Below are 25,088 nucleotides of genomic sequence, written 5' to 3'. Positions count from 1 at the left end.
CTCTATCAGTATAAAATAGCAGGGTTTGCCTCTGCGACTGGTACAGGAATAGAAATAAATCAAATAAAAATGGTTCCCAGACAGCAACAGAACAGTGCATGGGGGGAAAGAACGTGAATATGCCAACAACAAAAAAGGGTTCAATAAGTTTCAAATTGGCCTCATCCAAGGGGCAGCATGATGTCTCACAGATGTGAGACACAGGATGCAAGCCTGTATCTGTTATTTTTGTTACCAGACTGCATCTGGAAAACTGTAAGGCTCTGACAAGCTTTTATGTGTTCAAGTTTTGTTCTGCACTTCTTCTTTTGGAAACCAATATCCATTTTCCAGAGACAGCCTAAAACAAAACAAAACATAGCTATCTTCTCTGTGCTGAGTAAAAAGTCAAAATAGTTTATTCCATACGATAAAATGCTATAATACCGTTAACTAGAAGGAGCAGATTTCTCATCATTTACTTTCATGATGGTGAGGTGGGAAAGGAAAAACTTTGAGTAAGGTTCACTCCATCTAGAAATCACAAATAATACATCAGTCTGCGAACCCATGTCCATGAACAGCCTTTTGATCTCTGCTTCTCATGTTACTAAAGACTGGTATGGTTGGCCAGAGCCCCAGTTGGTGTAAATTGGCATAGCTTCTTTGAAGCTAATGATGCTTCAGTGAGCTATGCTGATTTACACATGCTGAGGCTCTGACACAGTCTCTTATAAAGGTGACATACTCAGTGTCCAACGATTATGCACGCACAAACACTCTCATTGCTCCCCTGACAATTGGTCTATGGAGCAGCACTGATGATAATATCAGGAAAAGCTACGCATTCTGCTTTTGTGGCTGCAAAGCAAACTTGATACTGGCATTCACTGCCAGCATAGCCCTCAAATGAAGCAGTGAGCTACCGCCTACATAGCAATAGAGGGGTCAGATCACCTAGTGAGGTCACCGACAAAATTTTAAATGATTTTCAATAGGCACAGGATCTGACTCTGCTTGTGCAGAGGGTCTGTCAATCTTCCTCCTATAGAAAAAAAATGATCAGTTCTGTCATTTAGTAAGTAGAGTATTGGAACAATGGGTCACTTCATTCTAGCTATTTAGCTAAATGCTTTTATGTCCTTCATCAGTCTAGTGCCTGAGCACATAATGTAGATATTGGTCCTGATTCTGAACCAAGAAACAGTGGTGTAAATCCAGAATAGTTCCATTCCATTGGATGGAATTACTGTGCCTTTACACTGGTGTATCTTAGATCAGAATCTAGCCTGTTGTTTATAATGACTGGAGTTTAATCCATATTGCTTTATTTATTTTGCAACTAATATGAAAGGTCAGTGCTTTCTTTCTTCCTCTCTCTGCAATTTATACTATAGAACTAACCACTTAACACAGCATAAAAGTGATCCAGAACATTAGCAGACATAACACTGTTATGTAGTATTGTTAAACAAATAAAATAACTTCATTTTAAAAGAGTTAAGGCTGATAGTGTCTTTTAATAGAGTCCTCTCAAAATTACACTTGCTTTAATTTTTTTATAAAAATACAGTCTTAAAAAAATGTACAAATGAATAATTAGGGGATTCAGATGTTTCTCTAATGCCATGTATCCTTTATGGCTCATTATTATTATTACAGCTGACTTAAGATCAGTCTTAACTTTGCCTTCTTGTTTTGTTCTGCAATGGAAACATGTTCTTGAGTGTATACAGTTGATTTTATAAATTGCTTGTTCCATGTGTAGTAAAAAGTTTAAAAAGAATATAGTCCCAGGATACATTAAATTATACCAGAGGTGTATAAAGTTTTGCAATAGTGTTAGGTGTTGGTGGAGTAGAAGAATATTTTATAGACACAGTTGGAATGATTGATCCATTTGATATTGTGAAAAGAGTTGATTATAAGGTGTTGGCAGAACTTGTAGGTGTATGTTTTTAACTACTTTGTGCAGCTACTAGCAGGTCTGCCAGTCCTGCAGATTCGGCGGCAATTCTGCGGTAGATACACCGAAGCCACAGGACCGGCAGACCTCCCGCAGGCAAGCAACCGAATCTGTGGGACTTCCTGCAGGCATGCCGCCAAATCCATGAGACTGGGGACCTCCCGCAGGCATGCCACCAAAGGCAGCCTGCCTGCCATGCTTGGGGCACCAGAAAAGCTAGAGGCGCCCCTGTCCAAACATAGTATATATCTTTGTAAATTTTAAGATTAAATGGGCAGCTCTGCCACTTTTCAGCATGTGCACCTCGGTAGATTGAATGCACTAACCATTTGTCCACTATACAAGGAGTCAGACAACCTTAACTCATCTTTTTTGTTTCAGATTAAAAACATCATGTTTGATAACATCCTACTTCACCTGTACTTTGTGATAAGTGGCTAATTCTTTTGTAAAGGTTACATTTGAGAGCTCAGAGAGGAGGGGGAAGAAAGCATTATCATTCCTCCCATAGTCTACTTCATAACTGGCTGCATTATTCATGTCATTTTAACATTTTTATGAGAGGAAGATTCACAGACCTTCTCTTGGATTCCTTCCAAGTATAGGTCCGGATTCTGCACTCACTCAAGACAATGGGAGTTTTGCCAGTGACCTCACTGACAGCAGCCTTGTCCAAAAAATGCAAAATACCCTACTCCACATCATATTATTTAGCGTTGTCATCCAAGTGGAAAATCCTAAGAGTGTGCACAGTGCAGGGTGTGCTTAGCAAAGGCTGCCACTGATGGCAGCTGCCCTTTGCAGCTTTAGTTTTATTGTAACAGAAAAGTGTGCCAGCCACCTCTTCCACCTGGCAGGGTGGCACTGTAAATTACACCTAACAAATTCAAGGCATGACTCAAAGTCCCCTGAGGTCAGTGGGAGTCTTCCATTCACTTTCTTGGCTGTGGGTCAATAAGGTCTGTAGGACTATGTGCTCATAGTTATAAATGATATATCTTACCCATATGGGACCCCTAATCACAAATACTTATTCAGATAAGCTGTAACTTAGTCTGAGAGAGATCCCCACATTCAAATTATGGTCTGAATGCTCAGCTGCTTCTCTTGGCAGAGGGAAGTGTAAATCAGCAGACCCAGATAGAGGTGGTGGAAGGAGACGAGTGCAGGCTCATGGCAGCCCTCCCTATTTCCCTAATCATGGGACCGCCTCTCCACAGGTACTCCAGGCATTTGTGTGCTGTGAGTGAGAGGGCACAGGGTGCACATGGGAGAGTGATGCTGGGAGGACAGCTGCTCTCTGCAGGAATTCCAGGGGTAACATAACGTTGAGACTGTTAGCATTAATTTTACATGGGTTTCTCCGCTGCACAGTCAGTCCCATGTACAAGATGAGGTTTCACAGAAGTGGGCAGCAGGGAAGCAATGTTAATATGGCTGATTCAGAAACTGGAGAGTTAAGGTTGAGAATTTTCTGTTGAGGATGAGCTGAAGATCCTTGGGGTTTAGGAGCTGAACACATTGCCCCACATGCAGGGCTTAATTTGTAATGAAAGTGGTGCCAGGGCTCAAGCAAATTTTTTTTTACATTCATAACTGATGCAGCAAGTCCAGAAGTGCCCGGGCTATGAATTGTCAAGCCAAGAGGTGCCGGGGTGCTCATCCCTGGCAAGCCCTGGCACAAATTAAGCACTGCCCACACCTCATCCCCAATACTTCCTGTGTGGGACAGTCAGGCAGAAACAGATGTATTAAAACGTATGTAATTTCTCATCCCCTGCACAAGTGTACACCACACTGGAAAACATTTGGTGCTTTATCTCAAAGATCAAGTTAAAGGAACACAGTCAGATCCAAAATTTAGGTCACAGAACTTAAGACTGGTGGAAATGTTTCCAAGATATTTTTAAATTGCACCATGGAAACAGTTTTTTGAACAAAAATGTTCCTCTGCAGTGTTGCAACCCCCAGCACTGCAGCAGTGAGCTAGTGCATGAGAACCTGAAAGTGAATTTACTAGAAAGAAAAGTGAAACTGATTGCTTTATTTTCCTAGCCCTATCTCAGTAATAGGCTGCACAGGTAAAGTATTGGTTAGATGTTTTGTTTAAGAAACTTTTATCCTGTAGAATAGAAACCATGACTGCATCATAATATGAACATCCGCTAACCTAATGGTTTTGCAACATGTGTGGGCAGGTGGACTTTCCTAGTGAAAATTAAGGGATTAATCACCTCAGTTTACTCCATGAAATAAAAATAATACAACTTTTCTGGGCTGTTCTTTTTGAAAATGAAAAAGTTAAAGGTTTCACAATTTCTTCACCATGTAATCCTATCTCAGTCCTGTCAGTATCTTAATGGCCTATTGATTGGCTCTTGCTATCTCCTATTTTTCCTGTTGAAGTAAACATGAAAAACTACTTCTAAAGATCTTTTTTAAAGTTTTATGATTTTTCAAAAGCTTTTTAGAGGCTCATTGACCTAATAAAAAGCTGGAATTAATTCTAGAGAATTCTCTTTTTATTTCTGAGACAGTGAATTAATCTGTGACAGATGGAATTATAAGTCTATGTGAGGGAAAGGAGACAGAGCATGAGCAATATATTAGTGTGGTAATTAGTTGGAGACCCCTATCTTTTGCACTCATCCAAATAAGTATGCATGATCTTGAATGTCTTTTTGTTTTTTGGGTTTTTTTTGTGTTTAAAAGTCATGGTGATAAGGTGACCCATGATGGAATTGCATCCCAGGTGCTCCTGAAATCAGACACAGACTTGAATGTGAGGAACATCTGTAGGCCTGTTGTCCCCTCCAAGTTACATGGCTCCACTTGTGGAGTTCTCATTGCTCTTCTGTCCAGAGGAGAAAACTCGGCTTTTACTGTCCATCTCCACCTCTTCTGAACCTTACATCTCCTTACAAAAGACCCGGGGGTGGTGGGGCGAGAAGGGGGTTGGCCCTGAAAACCAGAAGAGTCCCTTAAATTCTAAGCAGATCTTGTGGCCCTATACCTCTCATTGTCTCCTGGATCCCACAATTCCCTCTGGCTTCCTAGAACTATAAATAGCCATTGCCCTACAGTCCCCTTCTGGTGGGGTGGAGGTGGTTCAGACCAGGGAATGGGAAAGAAGATAAGTTCATTTGGACTAGGTCAGCATGTATCTATCCCAAAAGATCTCACAGTTGTGCGGAAGGGAACGTAGAAATGGTGCTGCAGACAGCATTTGTCACCCCATCCTGCCCCCTGCCACTTCTGCCTCAGCCAGTCCCCAGCCATGGATTTCAACCCTCATGGATCTTTTGAATAGGAATTTTTGCTAGGTCATTGGGATAAAGGGGAAAATGAAGCTATGGAAGTGGTACTCTCCTTTGGAGCCCTCTCCCTTCTCCCCAGCACAGGTCAGTTAGGATCATGCCCCCATTACCTGCAGAAGTGGAGTGATGGTGGAGGACAGGGCTCAATTGCCGTGGAGCTCACTTCTAGTTTATGTCTTATGCTCCTAAAACCTCCTGGCTTCGGGGTTTCAGGCGGCTACCTGCAGAGTTCAGGAAGGGTTTCCTCCCCCTGATGTATTCTGGGGTTTTGTTTTTTTACTTCCTTCCTCTAAGCATCAGGGATGGCCATAGTTGGAGACGGGACTAGGGTGACCGGATGTCCCGATTTTATAGGGACAGTCCCAATTTTTGGGTCTTTTTCTTATATAGGCTCCTATTACCCCCCACACCTGTTCCGACTTTTCACACTTGCTGTCTGGTCACCCTAGGTGGAACATTGGTCAGGATGGGCCAGGGCTCTGAGGTGGCACCGAGCATTGTCTCTCTCTTGGCTGGCTGGTTCTTGCTCTCATGTACAGGATCTAAGTGATGGCCATCTGTAGGATCAGGAAGGAATTTCCCCCCCAAGTCAGATTGGCAGTGACATGGCAGGGAAGGGGTTGCCTTGCTCTGCAAAGTGTGGGTGCGGGACACTTGCCAGGATTATCTGGTCAAATCTCACTTAATCATTTCCCTGCATTGTGGATGCCTCAGGCACTGGTGCACCTCTCTTTCTCCTAGTCTCTACCCATGGCATATGAAAGTCTAGTTTCCTGTGTCCTGTAATACTTTGGCTTAATTTCGGTTTTGGGGTTTAGTGTGTGGGCCCTAGGTGGTGGCAGCAACCTGTGATATACAGGAGATCAGGCTAGATGATCTGGTGGTCCCTTCTGGCCTTAATCTCTATGACTCTCTAACAGGGCCATCCTATCTGTCATGAAAATTTATTCACACAAATTGGTGGAAAATAGCAGAAATGTTGAAATTGCAACAAAAATGGCCCCAATTTTTAATGTGGAAATCTCCACAGTCCCCGTTTTTGACCATCAATATTCACATAGTCATAACTAAACTCACTAAGTCCTGTCCCCGCATACCCTGAGCTCACTGTTAGATCTAGAGGGATTCTCTGTGGCCAATCTCTTTCCTTGTTCAAAAGTGCTGGTGTGGGAGCTGGAGGGAATGCCACCAGGAGATTATAGAGTAGGCTACAGGTATGTATCAGTCTGATATACTGACAGATGAGGGGAAAGGGAGAGCATGCATATTGCATGAAGCAGCAACACAATGAAAGAAGCAATTCTGAGTCATTTTTTCCCTAAGAGCAGCAGAAAGACTGAAATGGGAGAACAGGATGAGAGGAGCATAGTCTGAACTCCCCAAAGGTCTTTGAAGTCATTCTTTTTTTCTTCATAACATCATCAGAGAGAATGAAAAGAACAAAAGAGAAGGGAAGCCAGCACTGGGCAATATATAGTTTCTCCAGATTGTAAATACTGTGTATGTACTATCTGGATGCAGGTGAGTTTTGTAAGCTCCCAAAATAACACTTTTCTTACGTTTGTGAAAGTACTTATTTCCTCCCTCCGTTGCTTTAGTTCCATTTACCTGAGGGTGCTAAGGCTGGCAAAAACTGAGAAGCTGAAAACAAAAGCAAGATAGAATCATAGAAATGTAGGAGGGCAGAAATGTAATCCCTCAAGTGGTCATCTAGTCCAGCCCCGCCATGCTAAAGCTGGACAAACTATACCTAGACCAGCCCTGACAAGCATTGGTAAAACCTCTTCTTAAAAATTGCTAATGATGGGGAAGGGAGTCACAACCTCCCTTGGACGCCTGTTGCAGGATTTAACTATCATTATAGTTAGGAAGTTTTTCCTAATATCTAACACAAATCTCCCTCACTGCAGATTAAGCTGATTACCTCTTGTCCTACCTTCTGTGGACATGGAGAACAATTGATCACCATCCTTTTTATAACAGCCCTTAACATATTTGAAGACTGTTATCAGGTTTCCCCCTCTATCTTCTTTTCTCATGACTAAAAATGCTCAGTTATTTTCAACCTTTCCTCATGGGTCAGATTTTCTAACCATTTCTCATTTTTGTTGCTGTCTCCTGGACTTTCTCCATTTTGTGCACATCTTTCCTGAAGTGTGATGCCCAGAATTGGACACAGTACTCCAGCTGAAGCATCACCAGTGCATATGACACTCTTGTTGTTAAACCCCAGAATTATGGTAGCTTTTTTTGTAACTGCAACACTTTTTGGCTCAGATTCAATTTGTGATTCACTATACCCCCCAGACACTTTTTCTGCAGTACTATTGCCTAGTGCCCTATTCCCTATTTTGTAGTTGTGTGTTTGAGTTTTCCTAAGTATGGTACTTTGCACTTGTCTTTATTGAATTATGTCTTGTTAATTTCAGACCAATTCTCAGATTTGTCAAGGTCATTTTGTTTTCCAAGCCTGTCCTCCAAAGTGCTTGCAACTCCTCCCACCTTGGCCTCATTCTCAGATTTTATAAGCATACTCTCCACTCTATTATCCAAGACATTAATGAAAACATTTATTAGTATCAGACCCAAGTCAGACCCCTGTGGGACCTCACCAGCTACATCCTCCCAGTTTGGCAGCAAACCATTGACAATTTTGAGGACAGTCTTTCAACCAGTTATGCTCTTGCCTTATAATAGTACCATCTAGACTACATTAACCTACTTTGCTTATGAGACTGGCATGTGGGACTATGTCAAAAGCTTTACTAAAATAAAATTATATCACATCTGCTTCCCCCTTATTGTATAGGCCAGTAAGGAGATTAGGTTGGTTTGGCATGACTTGTTCTTGACAAATCCATGTTAGCTATTCCTTATAATCTTCCTCTTCCTCTCGGTGCTTCCAAATTGATTGTTTAATAATTTGTTCCAATATCTTTCCAGGTATTGAAGTTAGACTGGAAATCGATAATTCCCTGCGGCCTCTTTTTCTCCTTTGTAAAGATAGGTACTATATACTTAATACAAGCTCTTTGGGGCTGGGCTGCATTTTGGTTCTGTGTTCATACATCACCTAGTGATAGGGGTACTTGCCTATGGCTGGGCCCACAGATGCTTCTGCAGTAGAAATAATAATGTTAATGTAAGCAGAGGGTTGTAAGATGGAGCTCTTACATTTGAACATACAGGCACAACCTGTAGCACACTCTACATCTAGAACTGTTGGCTTGAATAAATTAAACATTTATTACTAAAGATTGTGTTCATTTTAGTTATGAAGAGTAACAGACACTAGGTCATAAACGTGTAAAAACTATTTTAAGAGGGAAATTAAATTGTTATTCAGTGTAGTAGTAGTGTAATAGTAATGTAATGCAACATAATTTTTAATAATAGACAACATATTATACTGTTAATGCTGGGCAAGATACAATCCTGTCGATATTGTGATTTATATCATGTTTGGGAGGCACTGTTTATAGTGTGTGGTGAAAAAACGCTGTGGTATATAGAGGGATAGTAAGAAAGGTGGGAGAGGTGAGAGCACTTATGAAATATAATGAGTGGGATAAAACTTGACAATGATTAGGCAGCTGATGTGCTATGACCACTGCTTATCATGCTGTTCATAATTGTCTCATTGTTATCCCGTGTGTCCTCCATCTGTTTGTTGTCTCTCACTGTAAGTTTTGGGAGCAGGAACTGTTTTTTTGTTATGTATATTTTTGTATGTACAATGCCTGGCACAACAGAGCTCTGATCCCTGATTAGAGCTTCAAGGTGATACTGCAATACAAATAATTCATAATGATAATTAGTAAGGAGCACAGTAAAATATAATAGGTGACAGAGGATGACACAAAGGAAACTGAGCTAGAGGAGGGTATAAGAATTCTGACCTGCCATAACTGTGGTCTGTACAAGCCTGGAGCATATCACCTTTGTGATTAAAGGGAAGGGGCAACTGGCAGCGTATTCTTTGTAAGAGTCTCTTTCCTTTGTAGTGACTTTCCTAATAGTCAGAAATAGCCTGAATGTGTTGGCTTTCTGGCTAGGCCACAAAACCCATGTGTTTGAATGAGCATTGGCAGAGGACAGAGACTGCTGAGGATCTGAATTCTATCAGGTGGGAAAAGGTAATGGGGGGTTTAAGCTCAGAGTCATGTGACAGATGAATAAATGATGTGTGGAAGGAAAGAGAAGCGCTGCTGCTTCGGATGGTTTTACATATTGTAACTCCTGTTATTGTATTTTTAAATGTATGTCAAGGGGACCTTTGGTGTGGAATTTTTTTTAAAGTGAAATATAAACAAATATCATGCAGGTTTTTGTTCAGATTAATGAATGGACCAACTCCTCTTCACATTTGTGGTCTGATTCAACACCTATCCACTCCTTGGAGATTCTGTTGACTTCAATGAGAGTAAGGGCTTGTCTACACCATGCAGCTTTTAGCGACAAAGTCTTGTCACTAAAAGTCAGCGAGTGTAAATGCTCTTTGTCAGTATTTTGTTGGCACTTTTGCCAACAAAATACTTCCAGCCTCATGAGTGGCATTAGCTTTGTTGGCAAGAGAGTGCTCCTGCCAACAAAGCCACGTTCACACTGCCACTTGCATCGGCAAAACTTTTGTCTTTTGTGGAGGGGCTTTTTTAAGTACCCATGAAAAACAAAAGTTTTGTCGACAACTTCTCAGTGTAGACATACCCTTAGATTAGTGCCTGGACATGCAGTTTTCCGGTCCTCACATGAAATATGTTTGGTAGCCTGTGACGATGGCAATGTATAGTCTTGTAGATACTGAGCTAAAGTATATTCAGTTGTATCAGCATAGGTAGTGCAACGATTAGCCAACCAAAACATAGAAACAAAAGTTTCTGTTTACTGAAGGCAATGTCAAAACTCCCACTGACCAGGCACAGGGTGAGGCCCAAATATAGAATTTGGTCTGTATATTGGGTGCAACATAGGTGCAAGTGTAAACAATTGCTGTATTTCACACACTCTTCCTCTCCTGATGTCATGAGTCCACTGTTGATTGCTCATAAGGCAAAATAATCTAGTGAAAATAGAAAAGACTTTCTTGTATCAGAGATTAAAAAAAAAGAGCCCATGAAGACTGCAAATCTTTTATGGTGACTGAACTGAAACAAGCTCAGAAGGGATAGTTCAGTAACATGATCACCACATTTGAAGTGTGTAGATTCTGTCAAAAGTTAGAGTCCTAATAGGATTGACTCAATCCTTTATCCTTTCATGGCAGTTTTCCTGAGTAAAATATTGCTTTCTGTGTGAGTTTTCACAATACCTTAAAAACTGAAGTCCTTTCTCCTCTACATGGAAAATAAAGCTCACGTGGCATTTTCTCTATGAGTTTATCCCTCAGACTAAATTTTTCTCTCCTTGCATTGTTATGTTGTGTGCCAGCTGTCCAGTTAGATGCCACCGTTCACTGGGAATGTAGCTACATGTGGGTGATGCTGTATGCATATTGTTGTAAACTGCATTGGGACCCTTTGTAATGAAAGGCATTTACACTAGATTGTAAGTTCTGTATTGTAATGTGTCATGCACATCTAGGACTAGAGCCTTGCAAATCCGTGGACATCTGCTTTATATCCACAGATATCTGCAGATCATTTTTGCAGATTGCAGATTGGATGCAGATACAAATTTTGTATCCACACATGGCTCTATCTTTGACACCATGCAAGTGAAAAATAAAACAATAATAAATATAGATAATTATCTTACCAAATAATTAACTAATTACTTGCTCTTGTAAACAATTAGGGGATTATTTAATTCTTGGTCAGTAATAGTTATCAGCATATGCATTCATAATCAAACATTATTTCTAATTAAACTGTAATTAGGCATAAATTCCAGTCATTATGTCTGATATTGCTGTAAAATTGAAAATGACAAATTAAAATACTGTCCGGTATTTTTAATGGAAAGCTACATTTGCTGGTTTTATACCTAAAATCTTCCATCTTATTGGTTCCTCTGCTTTCCATAAGCTTATGAATAGTCTGTGTATCAACACCAGCTCCCATTAAAGTAAATGAAAAGACCCTCAGATCCATGTAATTCTCTATATGGGATCAGTAGCATAGGATCATAGTCAATATCTGATTTGGTAAATAATATCAGGGCAGTAAATTAGGAAAGACTGTCCCAAGAGAAACGTTACCTAAAAGATCCATTTCTAAGGTAAAAGTTAAAGGTGAATCATTCTAGAAATTACCATTTGGGTTGTGATCTCAGTAGGATTTTTTTATTTATTTGTTTTGTTTTACAAGTTCCAATGCAGACTTTATAAAATGCCTGAACAGCAGGGAGAATAACATGAGGGCAGATCTGTCCAGTTTAGAAGGAGCTGGGAAAAGGGAGAACCACAAGGAAAATGACTGGCTGTCCTGGAGTCAAAAAGGAGAGACACAGGGGCATAGGACGGCCTGCAGTTGAGCTGTGCAGCTTGCAAGATCTGTAGTGTCTCTGTGTAGCATGCAAGATCTAGGAGAGTGCGTGTGCAGCTTCCAAGGTCTACCAGGGACTCTGAGGGGCTTGCAGTAAAAGAAAAGAGAGATTAGGAAATTCCCAGACAAAACTTTGCTACAACAGAGTTCAGGCTGAGCAGATGTAATACCGCATTTTAGCAGTCCCCTTAAAAGAAAATTGCAGTTTGGTTAAAATAACTCCCCCCACCAAAGACTTTTTTGAAAACGTTGAAAGGTTTCAACTGAATCCAAAATTGGGATTTTTTTTCTAAAGTATGAAAATACACAGATAAATTAATTTAAACTTCTTACCTCTGTCTTGTACCGTCATCCTAAGAACAACCAGAAACGTGTAGAAATCCTCATTTTATCAGTGATGCCAAGCATTAAGAATGATATTATTGGAATAGCAGATTGCCTCCAGGGATAGAAGCTTGGCACAGTGATTTAGCAAACCTGGCAACTAAAGAGTGGATAGCATTTTAGAGAAGAAGGACCTCAGATAAATTTGAAAAGATTTGGTCTAACTTTCTAAAAACTACTGATTTAATTCCAAGTGGATGGAAACTGAGATGTAGCTCTTCTTTCCCTTTCCTTTCCCTTTTGTTCTCTCTTTTTTATCTGTTCTCCCATTTAAACCCCCCCCACAAATTTAAAGAATTGATCTTACTATCTTCCTTTGCTCTTAATCTTACAGCGATTATACATGATGGTATAAGTTAAATTAGCCTTCACTTATGTTTATATTGCTAACTCACAGGACTTCTTCACTGGGATCTTCTAAGGCACTGGCATGCCTGTTTTCCTCCATGAATCACAATGGAAAAACCTGCTCAGCCCATTGGCCAGGCAGCTGTTCTTTCACAGTCTGCTCACTTAGCTGCCCAGAGAATAAGAGTGCCCCATTTTCACCATTTTTTTCAGCTGGATATCCTGTTGGCTGGAATTAAAAACAAATCACTTCATCGCACACTGCTTCCTAAATTATTTATGATCAAATCAGGTGTTAGAAATGGGAAACATTTTTAATAAGAATGAGTAAGGAGCTAGGTATCTGCTAAAACCACTTTATTTTATGACGAGACCAAGTCCAAACTGTTGAATTTTACAAAATAAATCCCAAATTAGGAGTTTTAAAAGGGGAGCTCAAAAGCTGAGACAATCACAGTTAGTGGCTGTGTTTGAAACTCTGGCTGCATATCTTCCATTTTTATAAATTGCTTCAGCAAATAACAGTGACACAATCTCAGGACTTGCAAAATGACTTTTTATGCTAATGGTTCATAGCCGTAATACAGTTATATAGAAAGTCATGCCAAACTCTGAGAAAATAAGTCAAATCTGCTAGACTGTGAGGGGGTGGACTAAGCCCAGAGGCCCCCAGAGAAGCAGTGGAGAGGCTCTCCAAGTGGGCTAAAGTGGCAGAAGGGGAAGCAGCCAATCAGAGAGGCTGCAGGGAGCAGCCAATCAGGGCCCAGAAGGGCCCTATAAAAAGAAGCTATGATGCCAGACATAGGTAATTCCTTGCTGGAGCTAGAGAAGTGAAGCTTGTGCTCCTAGCTGGCTAATGGGAACTGCAGGACATTGGTCAGCTCAGTGCTAGCAGGGACCAGGGAAGCAAGGAAGAGCTCCTAACTGGCTGCTGGGTCTCAGCTTAGAAGAGCCCTGAGCTACAGGTAAGGTGTCCCAGGGAACTGAAGGCAGTTTTGCTAAGGTGATGTGGCAGCACACAGTTGCTATTCTTAGGGTCCTTGTGCTAGAACCTAGAGGAGTGGGTGGGCCGGTGCTCCCTCCCCCACCCCGACTCATAGGCCACTGGGGAAGGGCCTATGATTGGACAGCAGTAAACCCTCAGAAGGGGACTGAACTGTCAGGAGGCCCAGCTGAAGACTGGGGCCAAAACAGACTAAGAAGGCAAAACCATTGCCTCTAGGGAGGAAGTCCCGGGGATACAGCCCAATAGCAGGACCTGGTCTTCTTTAAAGAACAAAGACACACCTGACCAGAAGGGGGCACTTGTGAGAGGTGGGTGCCACACCATTACATAGACATAAAACCTTTGGCTATGAAGGGGCTCAGGGAATCAAGGAATATGAGAGTTTGTTTCCTCTGCCTTCCTGGGTTTCCCAGCATGTCATTCCATGCACTACTATTGCCATAGTGATTTTGGCTAGTGGCCCTAGATCCCTAGGGAGAGAGCAAACATTGTCTGCTCAGAGGACAGGGATAAGGGAAAGAGCTCTGGGTCCCACACTGTGCTCTGCTCTCTCCTGGAGTGAGAGATTGTACAATCTGCATTTCTGGGAAAGGTGGGACTAGGCCTGCGCAAAACTAAAGGCACATCCCCTCAGCTAAACCCAGACTACAACATGTGAGTGCGGAGTGAGGAACTCTGGGGACAGGATTCTGGTTCTTTCCTGGGAATGGGTAAGGGGAAGGGGAAAGAACCTGGATACTTAATGCTGGACTCAGTCTAACTATTGCTGAAGACTTTATTTTAATAGGAGTTGGAATGGACTTTTGGTGCCTTGCCTTCTGTCTTGCCTTGGAGACTTTGGAGAGAAGGTCCCAATATGTACTGCTCAATATCCCACTCCCTTTTGGTTTAAAAAAAAAATTCTAGCCCTCATGGCTGCAGAGATAATCTTTCAATTGTGGCCCACTTGTAAATGATACAGTAATAGTTGCTAGAGTCTGCAAAAAGCCTGAAACAACTCTGAGGGGTGAACTCTCCTCTGCCTACTAGGGTATGTCTACCCACAGGGCTGGTGCAAGGATATTTTGCGCCCTAGGCGAAACTTCCATCTTGTGCCCCACCCCCCCAAAAAATCACATACATTATACACAATACACGGTCACAAAATTGTGACCCAGACCTTTTTTTTTAATCTGCCATGAGGCTGCATCAACTGTAAATGAAAAAAAAATGAAATTTTATTCCTATCAGTCCTTTTTCTTGTTCACTATTAAAAGTAAAGGATAGAGAATGCATGTCACTTACTATAATTAACTATTTGAATTTCATCAACTGTTTGACGTAAATATTGATTAAGAGATCAAGATGACTTTCTATTAAAATTAAACAATGTTGATTGTAATCAGAAATACACCTTTTTTAGTCACGTATACGTCCTTCCTTCATATCAAAATCTGACTGGGAGTGCTGCGGAACCCATTCTGCCTAACTAGCCATGCACCTCCAAATGATTAAAACCATCAAATGGTACAAACTAAATTTGAATGAAAAATTCCATTTTCTAACTAAATAGGTCACACACACTAAAATGGTTGCCAAGTGCTCTCTGTGGTGGTATGTTCATCTGCTCTAAATGCCTACTAACTTCCCTGTGAAAATAATCTTTGACTTTGATACAATGAAAGCAGGATGGAAAAGCTCCCCCCCCAGAAGACCTAAGACATGATGGCTGGATGACAGAAACAGACACCTGTCCCTCACAGGCACTACCTCATAACATGCCAATTGTGCTCAGGACAGAACATCACAGAGGAATATTATGCATTCAGTGGTCTCTACACTGGCCAAGCAACAGCACGACAACTAGCCTAACCAGTCCATCCAACTTTTTTGACTGCTTCTTGGGCACTGGTGAAGGGTAACGGTGCCAGACTGAGCCCGGTGATGGGTGCCATACAAGTCCACAAACTGAGGCAAGGTGCTGGGCCTAAAGTCCTGCTGAGACTGCTGTCCTGCACCAAGTGGAGCACAGCCTCCATGAGGAGAGAACTCAAATAAATATCACGCTCCTTCTGCATGATTCCCCCAAGCACTTCTTCAGGCAGCTGCTATGGGGGTCACTCACAGGCTTAGGCCTGCCTGTTGCAGGCAAAACACAGCAGCAGGGCTTAAAACTCAGACAGGGCTGCCCAGAGGATTCAGAGGGCCTTGGACAAAGCAAAATTGGGGGCCCCTTCCATAAAACATTTGCAATACTATAGTAACATGTATTAGGAAATGTAAAAAATAACTAGTGAAATACATTCAAAAATTAACTTGTAGTAATTTGAAAATACACTAAATACATTATTTAAAAACATTAAAAGCTGTAATGGTCTGTATACATTTGCAATTACATAATGGGCAGATGATGGGTGATTGTGATGGTTGGTACCAATGGGCTGTCGCTGCCTGGGGGTGGTGCTGTTGTTGCCCAGGGCTGGGTGGGGAGCTGGGCTCTGGGTTCAGGGGTGCCAAGCTCACAGAGGCTGGGCTCAGGGATGTAGGGAGATGGGGTCAGGGTGGTGTCCAGCTCAGAGGGGCTGGGCTCGGAGCTGGGGGTCAGGGCTGTGGGGAGGATGGGGTCAAGGCGGGTGCCTGGGGGCACTGGGGCAGCTCAGTTCTGCAGACTGCTGTTCTCTCGAGCCACCCACACACAAGGGGAGCAGGAGCAGGGACCAGCCAAGGACCAAGGGGGCAGGAGCACAGGCGCCTGAGGCCGAGCTGTGGGGAAGCACTTGCTTACCTTGGCCAGCACATGAGTGTCAGGGTCTTCTTTCTTCCTCCACTCCACCAGATCACCGCTGAGGCTCTTTTCTTCGCCTGCCCCTCACTGGGGCTGATGTGGAGGCTAGCCAGGGGGCAGCCCCCGCTTTCCTCCAGAAGCCCCTGTGTCGCTCCGTCGCAGGGCTCCTACCACGTGCGCTAAGCAGAGCTGCGCAGCTCTGCCCAGCCGCCGCTGCCCCCACCGCAATGAGAAAAATTGCATAGGCTGGAGCCCCTGCTCTGGGAGGGAGAGGGATTCTGATTTCTGAGCCTCTGCTAGCAGCCAAGGGATTCCCCTGGGTCAGCACACCACCGGCAGCCTGAACCTCTGGGCAGTCACAGCGGCGCCCGTAGCCGGGGGACTACCTGGGCTGCCGGCTGCCGTGGCGGCGCCCTGACCCGGGGGACCCCCTGGGCTGCCGGCTGCTGCCTGCCGCAGCGGCGCCCTGACCCGGGGGACACCCTGGGCTGCCGGCTGCCGCAGCGGTGCCCTGACCTGGGGGACCCCCTGGGATGCTGACTGCCGCGGCGGTGCCCTGACCCAGGGGGCCCCTGGCCTGCCGGCTGCCACGGCTGTGCACGCTGACCCAGGGTCAGTGCGCCTCCGCGGCAGCCCGCAGCCCGGGGTTTCCCTAGGCCAGGGGACCCCCTGGGCTGCGGGCTGCCGTAGCGGTGCCCTGACCCGGGGGACCCCCTGGGCTGCGGGCTGCCGCCGGCAGCTCAGACTCCCTCTCTGTCCCAGCAGCAGTGGCCGGTCAACCATTTAAAAAAAAATTGGGGGGCACTTTTTGGTGCCCCCAAATCTCGGTGCCCTAGGCAACCGCCTAGTTCACCTAAATGGTTGCACCGGCCCTGTCTACCCAGCAAAGACAAACCTGCAGCTGGCCCATACCAGCCAGCTCAGGATCACAGGGCTCAGATCCTGTGAGGTGGGAGAGTCCCAGGTCTCGGGCTCCAGCCTGATCCCAGAAGTCAACACAACAATAAAACAGCGCCACAAGCCTGAGTCAGCTGGCACAGGCCAGCAGCAGGTTTGTGTTTGTTGTGTAGGCATACTTCAGTCAGACTTGGGGTATCACCTTTAAAGCCCAACGATGACACTTTAGTATCAGCAATGATGATTTAGTTGCTGTATTTTAATGGATGAAATGGAGGAGGGCTGGTAATAAAATCCTCTGTACTGGGAATTAGAAGTTGCTACAGGGAAGAAATTCAGTGGAAAAAACAGAGAGACAAAGCTAAAACAGGGAGAGAAACATGGATGGAGAAGGAAGAAGAGGAAAAAGGGCAGATGTAGCAGTGGGTCTAAAAGGGAACAGATTTTCTCATCAAGTGATGAATGTGACAATTACACACTATAAATAATTAAAGCTTTTAGTTACTACATAAAGGCCATATGCTGCCCTTGAATTCTGTGCAAAGCCCTTCCTGACATCAGTGGTCATGGCTCTGTGCCTTATGGAGAGTGTATAGTCCCAAATTCATACCCTGGCCCATGGACCATAATTAAACATAGCATTTGGCCCTCGCCTCTGACTGAGTTTGACACCACTTCCTTAGGCCCTTGCCTCTCCCTGGATGTATTGGGATCCATCGGTCTCTGGTCAGGCTCAGGGGGCTGCCAAACCTACAGCCTCAGTGGTTCATGTGTGGGAGAGAGGAAGTAAAGGATCTGAAAAGAACCTTCAGGATGGGCCTCAACTGAATGGCTTTGCAAAGGACCCTGCATTTGCTTACAGCATTGCTCCGCCTCCCCATTCTCCCCAGGATTTAGATTCTCTCTCTGTATGCCTGATGAAATACATCCTAGGATACTCAAGGAGTGGACTGAGGAGATATCTGAGCCATTGGTGATTATCTTTGAAAAGTAATGAAGATGGGAGAGAGATTCCAGAGGACTGGAAAAGGGAAGATATAGTGCCAATCTATAAAAAGGGGACTAAGGACAACCCAGGGAATTACAGACCAGTCAGTTTAACTTCTGGAAAAATAATGGAGCAAATAATTAAGCAATCAGTTTGCAAACACCTAGAAGATAATTAGATAAGTAACAGCATGGATTTGTCAAGAAAAAATCATGTCAAACCACCCTAATAGCTTTCTTTGACAGGCTAACAAGCCTTGTGGATGGGGGTATGCAGTAGATGTAGTATATCTTGACTTTAGTAATTCTTTTTATACTGTCTCACATGACCTTCTTATAAACAAATTAGGAAACTATAAACTAGATGGATCTACTATAAGATGGGTGCATAACTGGTTGGAAAACCGTTCCCAGAGAGTAGTTATTAGTGGTTCACAGTCAACCTGGAAGGGCATAATGAGTGGGGTCCCACAGGGATCAATTCTAGGTCCAGTTCTGGTCAATATCTTAATCAATTATTTAGATAATGGCATAGAGAATACACTTATAAAGTTCAAGGATGATACCAAGGTGGGAGGGGTTGCAAGTGCTTTGGAAGATAGGATTAAAATTCAAAATGATCTGGACAAACTGGAGAAATGGTATGAAGTAAATGGGATGAAATTCAATAAGGACAAATGCAATGTACTGCACTTATGAATGAACAATCAGTTGCACACATACAACATGGAAAATGACTGCCTAGGAAGGAGAGTTGCAGAAAGGAATCCTGGGGGTTGTAGTGGATCACAAGCTAGATATAAGTCAACAATGTAACACTTGCCAAAAAAAAAAAAGCAAACATCAGTCTGAGATGTATTAGCGTAAGTGATGTAAGCAAGACACAAGTAATTTTTTTGCTCTACTCTGTGCTGATTAGGCCTCAACTGTTCTGGGAACCACATTTCAGGAAAGATGTGGACAAACTGGAGAAAGTCCAGAGAAGAGTAACAAAAATGGTCTAGAAAACATGACCTATGAGTGAAGCTTGAAAAATTTGGGTTTGTTTAGTCTAGAGAAGAGAAGAGTGAGAGGGAACATGATACTGGTTTTCAAGAACATAAAAGATTGTTACAAGGAATGAGAAAAATTGTTCTCCTAACCTCTGAGGACAGGACAAGAAGCAATGGGCTTAAATTGCAGCAAAGGTGCTTAAGGTTGGACATTAGGAAAAACTTCCTAACTGTCAGGGTGGTTAAACACTGGAATAAATTTCCTTGGGAGGTTATGGAATCTCCATCACTGGAGATTTTTAAGAGCAGGTTAGACAAACACGTGTTAAAGCTGATCAAGAGATAATACTTAGTCCTGTGAGTGCAGGGGACTGGGCTAGATGACCTCACAAGGTCCCTTCCAGTCCTATGATTCTATGCCCTCTCTCTGTGGTGGGCTCACTTAGAACCCCTCTGAACTCGCAGTTCATCTCTCTGTCTGTGACAAGTTCTCACGTTCTACCTTATCCCTGAGGGACTTCGGGTAACGTTCTCCCTGCTGTCTTGCCAAGAGGCTTTGATTCCTTCTCTGCTTTCTCCTCATGGTACTTAAAGACATGGGCTCCCTCTTATCAAGATGCTCAACATTTCCTTCTCCAACCTCTTTTTAAAGGGAATTCAGTTCCATCTCCCTGTCCTCTCCTTTGGAGAGGTCAGAAACTATCACTGCCCCATCTCTCCTCAAATGGCACAGGCTCCCTCTCCTTACTTCCTTGTACTACCCATAGTGGGCTGAAGCACAGCTCCTTCTCTCCTTGTTTCTCTTCACCAGGAGATTTTCTCCCCCACATAATGTGTAATTAGATTGTGGCATGCATTGCCCCAGCATGTCATTGGGATCAAGAATTTAACCAGATTCATCAAAGGAATGGATAATTTTATATGCATAAAATAATTTCAATATGCAAAAAATATCCAGAAGTTATAATTAATAACAATTTTGGAAGACATAGGAAACTTCATGCTACAGGCAAGGTTTAAAATTCTATCAGAGATTAGGATGAGACTTAATCTGGGAGGTGGAAGGCAAATTATCCCACAGCTGTCTAATGTGAGGTCTCTTACACCTTCCTTTGAAGGTTCTGGGGCTGGCCACGGTTGGAGACAGGACACCGGCCTAAATGGACTGTGGGTCTGATCCTGTAGGCAATTCCTATGTTGCTATGATAGGGTTGTTTGGGCTCCTTTGCCCTATTCCCCTCTTTTCTTCCCAGGACACTTGGGCTCCCTCCTCCTGCTCACCTCTAATCCCCATGAGAGTTTCTATATTAGTCTGAGTGGCTGGAGTGGATTCAGAATCCATCTGGGGGGGATTAAATCTCATTGAGCTTCTTAACTCTGCAACCACTAACCCATCGAATCCTCCTCCTGGCCCTGCCCCAGGATGGGGCTGCCACTGCAGCCACTTCCTCTCCCAAAGCCAAAGAAGAAAGAAGACAGCCCATTGACCTCTAGTGCCAAAGGAATTGGTACCTGGTGGGGTGGAGGGGGAATAGAGGAGAAGGCATTAAACACCCCAAACACCGGTACGCGGCCCAGCAGGATAATGTAGAGAAGGGTAAAGGACAGGGAGCTCAGCAGAGGGCAGTGGCAGGGAAGGCCCACTGAAGGGTGAGGGAAAGGCTGCTGGTGGAAGGACAGGTGGAAGGATGGGTCTTCCAGAGGGTTGGGAAGATGAGGGGTCACCCCACGGGGCCTGCCCAGAGGGCTATGGCACCATGCAGAAGGGGGGGGTGCCACAGACAGGTAGGTCATTGCCTGGGTCCCAGGTCTCTCTGGAGAGAGGGGTTTGTTTGGCTGCCCCGAGGAGAGAAGGGGACGGGGTCTCCGCAGGTGCCCTACAAAGGAATAGGGGTCCTGAAGCCCTGCAGAGCAGTGAGAGCAGGAGCGGACTGCGCCCTCCTGAGTGAGGAGGAGGGGACAGGCTAAGCGAGCCATAGCAGGGGTGGCTGTCCCCCCCTCCCTTGCGCGGGGAGGAAGGGACAGGCTGCGCGAGCCATAGCGGGGGTGGCAGGATGGGTGTCCCCGCTCCCTTGCGCGGGGAGGAGGGGAAAGGCTGCGCGGGCCATAGCGGGGGTGGCAGGGTGGGTGTCCCCGCTCCCTTGCGCGGGGAGGAGGGGAATGGCTGCGCGAGCCATAGCGGGGGTGGCAGAGTGGGTGTCCCCGCTCCCTTGCGCGGGGAGGAGGGGAATGGCTGCGCGAGCCATAGCGGGGGTGGCAGGGTGGGTGTCCCCGCTCTCTTGCGCGGGGAGGAGGGGAATGGCTGCGCGAGCCATAGCGGGGGTGGCAGGGTGGGTGTCCCCGCTCCCTTGCGCGGAGAGGAGGGGAAAGGCTGCGCGAGCCATAGCGGGGGTGGCAGGATGGGTGTCCCCGCTCCCTTGCGCGGGGAGGAGGGGAAAGGCTGCGCGAGCCATAGCGGGGGTGGCAGGGTGGGTGTCCCCGCTCCCTTGCGCGGGGAGGAGGGGAAAGGCTGCGCGAGCCATAGCGGGGGTGGCAGGGTGGGTGTCCCCGCTCCCTTGCGCGGGGAGGAGGGGAAAGGCTGCGCGAGCCATAGCGGGGGTGGCAGAGTGGGTGTCCCCGCTCCCTTGCGCGGGGAGGAGGGGAAAGGCTGCGCGAGCCATAGCGGGGGTGGCAGGATGGGTGTCCCCGCTCCCTTGCGCGGGGAGCAGGGGAATGGCTGCGCGAGCCATAGCGGGGGTGGCAGGGTGGGTGTCCCCGCTCCCTTGCGCGGGGAGGAGGGGAAAGGCTGCGCGAGCCATAGCGGGGGTGGCAGGATGGGTGTCCCTGCTCCCTTGCGCGGGGAGGAGGGGAAAGGCTGCGCGAGCCATAGCGGGGGTGGCAGGGTGGGTGTCCCTGCTCCCTTGCGCGGGGAGGAGGGGAAAGGCTGCGCGAGCCATAGCGGGGGTGGCAGGGTGGGTGTCCCCGCTCCCTTGCGCGGGGAGGAGGGGAAAGGCTGCGCGAGCCATAGCGGGGGTGGCAGGATGGGTGTCCCCGCTCCCTTGCGCGGGGAGCAGGGGAATGGCTGCGCGAGCCATAGCGGGGGTGGCAGGGTGGGTGTCCCCGCTCCCTTGCGCGGGGAGGAGGGGAAAGGCTGCGCGAGCCATAGCGGGGGTGGCAGGGTGGGTGTCCCCGCTCCCTTGCGCGGGGAGGAGGGGAAAGGCTGCGCGAGCCATAGCGGGGGTGGCAGGATGGGTGTCCCTGCTCCCTTGCGCGGGGAGGAGGGGAAAGGCTGCGCGAGCCATAGCGGGGGTGGCAGGGTGGGTGTCCCTGCTCCCTTGCGCGGGGAGGAGGGGAAAGGCTGCGCGAGCCATAGCGGGGGTGGCAGGATGGGTGTCCCTGCTCCCTTGCGCGGGGTGGGTTGCGCGCTCAGGGGAGGTGTCCCTGCCCGTCTGCGCTACAGGGGACTGTAATCCCATCAAAGGGCCGGTCCCAGCCTCCTCCCTCCTGCGCGTGTGACAAGCCCGGCTGCTCGCCGCCAGCCCCAGCCCCACTCGCTGTCTGGTTGCTGCGGACTCCGGACGGCGGCTGCTCCCCACAGCCCCAGCCGAGCCGCCGCGGAGCAGTTTTCGCCCTCCTTGGCCGCCTGGCGGTCAGCTGCCCCCTGCACGCTCAACTTCCCCAAACTTCCCTGTGGCGGGGTGGGCTGAAGGCTGGCGGCGATGGATTTACAGAGCCCAGCCCGCTGCTTCGCTCTGCTCTTGTTGGCCTCTTGCATTGGACACACGGCAGCTTCCAGGAGAAACATCCCCAGAAGGCAAGGTAAGAAACTCTCCCTTGGCAGGGACAAATAGGAAGGTTTCAACTAGGAGACTATCCCGGGCGGAAGCCCACTTCAAGACATTTCTGTGTATGGAGAGTGGGTGGGAAAGCAAACCTGTGCAGTCCCCCGGCACAGACAGCGTTAAATCCATATCACACATCTCCCCTGATGGTAAATCCTAGAGCTTTAGAATCCACTGTTTGTATTTCATTTCTTTTTTAGCCACAAAGAACTGTGCGAGTTGAGCCAGTTTCCATGTGATCTCAATTACTGGGCACTGGGAGGGAGAGATCCTCCAAAGGAAGACTAGAGCCCCTCCTTGTCTTTAAACGTCTATTATTTGATCCATATTGTCAAAAGGCTTTCCATTTCCTGTTGTTAAAAAAACCAGAAGGGTGTTTTTTCCTCCTCTGTTTAGCTATTCCTGATGTTCTTAGATTTTTGGTGCATATGTTTTGGTCATTTGCATCATCTCTTCTGGCTTTGATCTGTCTGGTTTTCGAATCAAACCATGGGTTTCTTTAACTGTATGTGATCCTGTCTTTTAACAGCAATTTTTAGCCTTTTTTAAAGAGCTAATTAAGAAGTATTTAACTTGGAGTTTCTATCTGATCAAATAACTCTTTCTAAAGAGAGGTAACTTTATAAAAAGGCAATATAAGTACAATGATTTTGTTCCTAACTTTTTTTCTTTCACACTTGAGATAAGTATTAAAGGAAAAAGTGAGGGCAAGGAAAGCAGTAATAAATATAAAACTGCTCTTAATTGGCTGCATCTGTTCTTAGTAAGTCTATTGTAAGGTTTTTAAATTGTTTTAAAAATATGTATTTGGAATAGTAGATATCTGTTTTGGGATTAATGATCTATTTGAACAGTGGACAAGATACCACTTTATTTCAGAGTTTACATTATGACTCTCAAAGTGCCTTTAGAAATAATATTTCTATAAGGAGGGAGACTCTGTTAGCATGAAAACAAAATAATGAGCCCCATCCTGTTCCCACTGAAGTCAATAGGAGTTTGTCCTTGTCATATGGCTGCTTAACGTTTTATTGTCTCGTGATGCATCTATTTGAAAATTAACTTGTGTCTCAGCTCAGTAAAGATGGACCTGCTTCACACTCTGCTTTCTATTATTGTGTGGCTGCTTCTCATCTTGAAGTGGAGTGGTATCTATTTACCATATAGTATTCCTGGGATACACATTGTTTCATTTCGTTCATTCTGAACATAGCACAAGTACATGCAAATATAGTATTACGTTGTCTCTTATTGTGCAGAAAGTCTTCAGCTCTCTCTGCATTATCCAGGTAAGTTACCAGAACTATCAAATGCCTCTTTGCATAAGTTTAACATGACAGCCCTTCTTATTTTAAATTTTTAAATGTGTCCTTTTTTGTAAATTGTAGTTGTGACTGAAATACTAAGTGAAATATTTCCTATGTAGCCCCCCAATACACTGTCCAAATTCTTTCAACATATATTTTACCAATATGTACTTTCCCCAATGTTTTATTTTCTGATCTTTGCTGATTGGCTAGGGATTTGTGTCTGTAAGGGGCCTCATTCTGATCTAGGGTGACCAGATGTTCCAATTTTATAGGGACAGTCTTGATATTTGGGGTTTTGTCTTATTTAGACGATTATTACCCCCCACGCCCTGTCCTAATTTTTCCAGACTTCCTATCTGGTCACTCTATTCAGATCTCATATGCATGAATGCACATTAGAAGAAACTCCACTGAAATCAGTGGATTTACAGGATCAGAATCTGTCCCATTCTCTCTTTTCCTTCTAATACAGCCTGCTTCTCCTGAATGATTCACCAAGGTTCCAGTTCAAGAACCAAGTCCTCCTGCCACTGAAATTACTGACAAAATTCTAGTGGCCTCCATTCAAAGGAGGATCTGGCCCATAATTTGTGGCATTGCAGTGAACATAGGTAACATCAGGTGAGGCTCCCAATCAATGGGAGGTTTACCTGGATAGTGACTGCAGGATTGGCCAGAGTATTTCCGATAGCAGAGTTACTCTCACAGCAGTGGAGTATGCAATGCACAGAGGACTGGCACATCAGTGAAAGAATATGAACAGGAGGAAGCAGATAGTCATTGCATCAATATGTAATTGCAAAGTTTTTGTAAAGCATGTTTTTGTACAGTTCAT

At 45.3% G+C, this 25,088-nt stretch overlaps 1 protein-coding gene across 1 annotated transcript in view; it reads left to right on the top strand.

Annotated features, from left to right (window-relative positions):
• Positions 1–22,603: 22,603 nt before the first annotated feature.
• EGFLAM (EGF like, fibronectin type III and laminin G domains) overlaps positions 22,604–25,088 on the top strand; it is a 138,021-nt gene continuing 135,536 nt past the window's right edge. The window contains 1 exon segment of the mRNA XM_030567711.1: positions 22,604–22,920. Within this exon segment, the coding sequence (XP_030423571.1) occupies positions 22,821–22,920 (100 nt within the window). The 5' untranslated portion in view covers positions 22,604–22,820.

The sequence above is a fragment of the Gopherus evgoodei genome, chromosome 6 (assembly GCF_007399415.2).
Source record: "Gopherus evgoodei ecotype Sinaloan lineage chromosome 6, rGopEvg1_v1.p, whole genome shotgun sequence".
Lineage (NCBI taxonomy): Eukaryota > Metazoa > Chordata > Testudines > Testudinidae > Gopherus > Gopherus evgoodei.
The sequence above is the reverse complement of the archived record's forward strand: the minus strand, read 5'-3'. Positions and strand labels throughout refer to the sequence as shown.